This window comes from Gaeumannomyces tritici (genome assembly GCF_000145635.1).
Source record: "Gaeumannomyces tritici R3-111a-1 unplaced genomic scaffold supercont2.3, whole genome shotgun sequence".
Taxonomy (NCBI): domain Eukaryota; kingdom Fungi; phylum Ascomycota; class Sordariomycetes; order Magnaporthales; family Magnaporthaceae; genus Gaeumannomyces; species Gaeumannomyces tritici.
The window spans coordinates 3,016,265-3,020,702 of record NW_008804547.1 but is presented as its reverse complement, the minus strand read 5'-3'; the positions used below and the strand labels follow the sequence as shown (position 1 = coordinate 3,020,702).

Below are 4,438 nucleotides of genomic sequence, written 5' to 3'. Positions count from 1 at the left end.
GGGTGGGGAAAAAAAATTGCGGTCCAGACTTTTTTCCGGGCACCGTGGTAAGGTGGTTTGGAAACCACCAGCGCCCAGCGCTAGCAAAGCATCGAGCGAGGAGTGATGAGCTTTTTGCCCGCCGCCTGGGTTTGGTTTGCCAGCGGCAACCCCGACAGGTCCCAATCAGCCGTCGTTCTTGTCGCGGTCTCGGTCGTCTCCATGTTTCTTGCCAGGTCAGTCCGAGTCATATTCATCAACTTTTGCCCTGGTCCGCTGACTCGTCATTTTTTGCTTGCCACTTGAACATCAAGGTAAAGTGCAGGTGCATGAATCTTCAACCGGAGATGCCCAGCCGCACCCAAACATGGTCGCGATCATTTTCCTTGCTGTTTCTTTGCTGTAATAGATTCACTGTCGTTTTCTTTTCACGTTGAGGGTGGGATATTGCAATATTGTATTGTCTCAAGACACCCACACAAAAGCGGCTGGTCGAGCCTGGGCAATGGTTGACTACCTCCGTGCCCCCACAGTCCAGCGTCCTCGAACACAAAAAAATAGCCGTGAGACGCATGAGGGAGGTCCGAGCGGCTAATGATTGACAACGGTAATATCATATCACGCTGCGCAGGCGAGATTGACGACAGGAGGGGCCAAGGTACCCACGGCGGGTGGGCCGTTGAAACCCCAAAGCCCAGCATCGTGCGGGATCTCGAGGTTACGGAGCAGTGAGCCGGCCGTCTATGATCGACACCCGCCTGCTGCCCTGCCATTTTTTTTTCTCTCTTGCCATTATCGCGTACGGAAGAGCCGGCGAGGTCAACCCATGCAGGAGGAGAGGGAGGGCACGTCGGTTCGGGCAAAAGAGGCAAACGAATGTGAAGATCAGGTCGTCATGCCTGTACCGGAGCCTGTCGTCGTCTGGAATGCGGCTATGGCGGCGAACGGGGGCTCATCACATCATCCGGCAGATGGAGAAGACGACGCGACACGGAAGAATCCCGAAGATTCTCGACCTCGCTGATGGCTCGTTTTGCATGATGGATCCTCTCAGGGGTCCTGACCTTGATCTCATGAAAGATAGGACAAACCGCGACTTTGTGTTTTTTCTGGTATTTCGCCCCCCCTCCGTCCGAAACGCGCCAGCGTCTTCGTGGCAAACAATGTCGTATGCCTAGTCGGCCGGCATCACGACGGATGGCCCGGATTCTTTGGCTGGGCTGGGCAGCCAGTTAAAAGTGCAACACAAAGCAACACTTAGCCGGTTTTTTTTTTTTTGTTTTGACAACGACCCATGTCAGCCCGCAAGGTTTCTCCCCCACTCCAAACTCGGCCAATGTCGGGAGGGCAGCTGCCGTCGAAATGGTGGGGAAGAACAGAGTCAACAACGCTGCAGTTGTTGTTATTTTGATTATAGAAAGGTAAAAGTTGCCACAGTCGGGACACAAGGCCTTGTCTTGGACTGGCTGCCGTGCGTATCTAAGCTGGCCGTCAGACTCTCGCATGTCTCACGGCAAAGCGGGTGCGAAGGCTTTTTCAGGCTGCATGCTGTCGTGTCTTGCATTTTGCCCCTTGCAGGAGGGTCGGCAGAGGGTTTCCTGCACGTATCTGGGGACCGTGTCTCGCCCCGGCAACGCGGGTTGGAAAATGTCTCTCATGCACGCTCTTTCTGTAGGACAGACGGGACAAGGGTGACCAGTGATGATGCAACAAGAAGAAGAAGAGAGAGAATAAATGACCTATCCGGCTCCACATTCGCGCTGTTCTCCATCCATCGGCCGCCACCTCGCCTGCAGCGTGCGCCGCCCGGTGCTGGAGAAGCGATAGAATAATCGAACTTCGCGGGACGTGTGCGTGTTGTGGAACGGGATCCAGATGCAAAATCCATCCTGCCTGGCGGGCTTCGCTGCCCCCCTCCCCTGGGCCCTCGTGTTCAGGTCTAGACTCGCTGCAGACTAGGGAACCCGTCCTGCACCATCTCGCTTCGCCCTGGAAAGGGCACGGCAAAGCAAGGGGTCGTGGGGTTTTCGACAGACCTGAGAGGAGTCGGTGTCGGTGTCGGTGGGAAGACATCTTGCGTGAGCCACGGATGCCTTTGCTGTTTTTTATTACTATTATTATTATTACTTGCTTTGCACCGCATCTAGTCTGCTATAGTGAGGTCGTGGAGAATCGATATCCGACGGGGCTGGTCCTTGCTGCCCGCAAAATGAGGCTCCTGTTAACTTTACCTACTCCGCACCGCCTGGGGCCCCCCACGTCCGTCCGTCCGTCGTCACAATCGGCAGCTAGCTCCATAGGGCGGCGGAAGGCGCTATTGCTCATTTCCAGTGGCCCCGGAGGGCCCGTCTGTTGCTCTGCAGCGGCTCACACCGCCAATCCGTCGGTGATGGCTTGCCCAAGTTGGTCTGCATATAGGTGCGTGCTACTTACCAGGTTCCCCAGGTGCCAGGCCCGAACGTGCAGTTGTTGGCCGGGCGAGCGTCGAGTAGCAACCTAGTAGAGAAATAAGGGTGCTCGCCTTGCCTGCCGCGGCTGGTGGAACCGTGCTGCCTCCTCTGCCCCATTTGGGTCAGCACAGCAGGAGCCCTTTTTGGTGCCGGATCCCGATGGGCCTCTGTTCCGGCAGGGAGGAGAGGGACGAGGTCGGTGCGCAAAAATTGCTAGGTAAACGGCAGCCACCACCGGCTGGGCTTCCTGGAGAGGGTGACATGGAGAGCCGTGCGCCTCACAGTGCGGTGCTACATTGCCCGGGAACTGTGCCACCTCAGCACAGTCCCATCCGATTGGGATCTCTGTATCGATTTTTGATTTTATCTCTAGAGGGGTCCACACCACAACGTACAACCCCCGAGTATTTTAAATCACATCTTTCTGTTTCGTGAGCACCGGTGGGCGGCAGGGCAAGCGGGGGCCAGGAGGAGATTGGGGCAAGACGCCAGTGTGACTGCCAAAGAAAGGAGACGATGTCACCATCAAAGGCACAGCAGACCTGCCTCGCACCTGGGCATCGCGCCAAGGTACCTAGGCAGGTCTGGCAGGTTGTGGAGGCGGCGCGAGCTGACATGTAAAGATGCAACGGTACCCTTCTCCATTCCCCTGCCGCGAAGCGATCGAGCAACAGAAACTTCACTACTGCAGGTCGTGATTTTGTCCACCAACGAGGGACGGGAGAGCGGCCGCAGGGCTTACGGGCCCTCGGCGTGTGGTGTAGGTCTGGAGCAGACTCGACCCTAAAGCCGCCTGGAAAAGGGCCGTTTACGTTATCCCCACCGCGAAGGGACGGCACAGGTCCCTAGACTCATTCCCCGACAAGTCAACCTCTCTGATTGCCAAGCAGGTGAGTGCAACAGTCGCTACCACATCCCCCACAGCGCCGCTGCAGCACGCACTGCAGTGTCGAGATAAGGTTGTTTTCAGAGTAATATTACAGATAATGCTTCACATATAGCCCCCTCCCCCCTCCCCCCACCGCCCGTGGAGTCATCCACCAGTAGCCTCTCGTGTGGCGGCGGGGAGAAGGACTGAGGGGATGGGGCAGGGCGTTAGCCACGTGTGCTGAGCAGGTAAACCGCATACAGCCCGCTTTGGTGAGTTTCACTTGGGTTCTGGCTGGCTGGTCCGTGTCTGGTCCTACTCTGGTGGTTATCGATGCCATCTTGGAACCTGGAGGCATGGCCCGTCTTTCAAGTGCCGGCGATGACTTGCTGCCGACTCTTGCAGGGCAGATTTCCGCCTGGACCTTATCTATCCCGGCCGTGCCCCATCTATATGCCTATGGCGTTTTATTCTTGTTTTTGTTTTATTTCTTGATAACAAACACCCCGTCCTCGATATAGGTTTTCATTGAGGGCGCGGGTGCGACCGTTGCAGCGAACGGTCCCGGTTTGCCTCCTCTATGCCGGCGGCTCATTGCGTTATGCCGCGGGGTGGCATCCGCAAAGACCCTCCCCCCGGGATCGTGCCTGTTTCCCTCGACTCTGGGCTTGTGTGCTGTGCTGTGATATCCGGCCGGCGGCAACGAATTGTAATGCGATTGGCCTGTCGCCTTTCAGCCGTCGACCCTGCCGAGTTCATGAGGAGAGGGGGGATATCACCACCTCGATTGCTTCCCCCATCCCGGTCACGCACGCCATCACGACGACGCAGCCGCCAAGCATTGGAGCGCTCAAGCCCCCTTTTTGGGCGTGACGGCCCCTCTGCATATGCACAGCATCCATTCATGGCTGTGAACATGCGGGGTTTGATGCGGCGGCGGGCAGAAGCGAGGGCGCCAGCCATGTCAGCCGACTGATTCTCCCGAAAGCCGCCTCCGTCAAGGAGGTTGTTAAGCTGCCTTGCACGCCCTGAAACGTGCGCCTACCTTCCCCCCTCCCCCCTCCCCAATATAGGTATCTGTATGTGTACATGGGACGAACCACTCCATTGCCCAGATTGGCTTGGCCTCACGAGGACGGGA

General features: G+C 57.2%; 1 protein-coding gene across 1 annotated transcript; it reads right to left on the bottom strand.

Moving 5' to 3' along the window:
- Positions 1–2,122: 2,122 nt before the first annotated feature.
- Positions 2,123–2,546, bottom strand: GGTG_06139 (hypothetical protein; the record flags this gene model as incomplete). Its single annotated transcript, XM_009223953.1, has 2 exons — positions 2,123–2,177; positions 2,413–2,546. The coding sequence occupies 2 exons, from the start codon at positions 2,544–2,546 to the stop codon at positions 2,123–2,125; spliced, it is 189 nt and encodes a 62-aa protein (XP_009222217.1).
- Between the last annotated feature and the right edge of the window lie 1,892 nt (positions 2,547–4,438).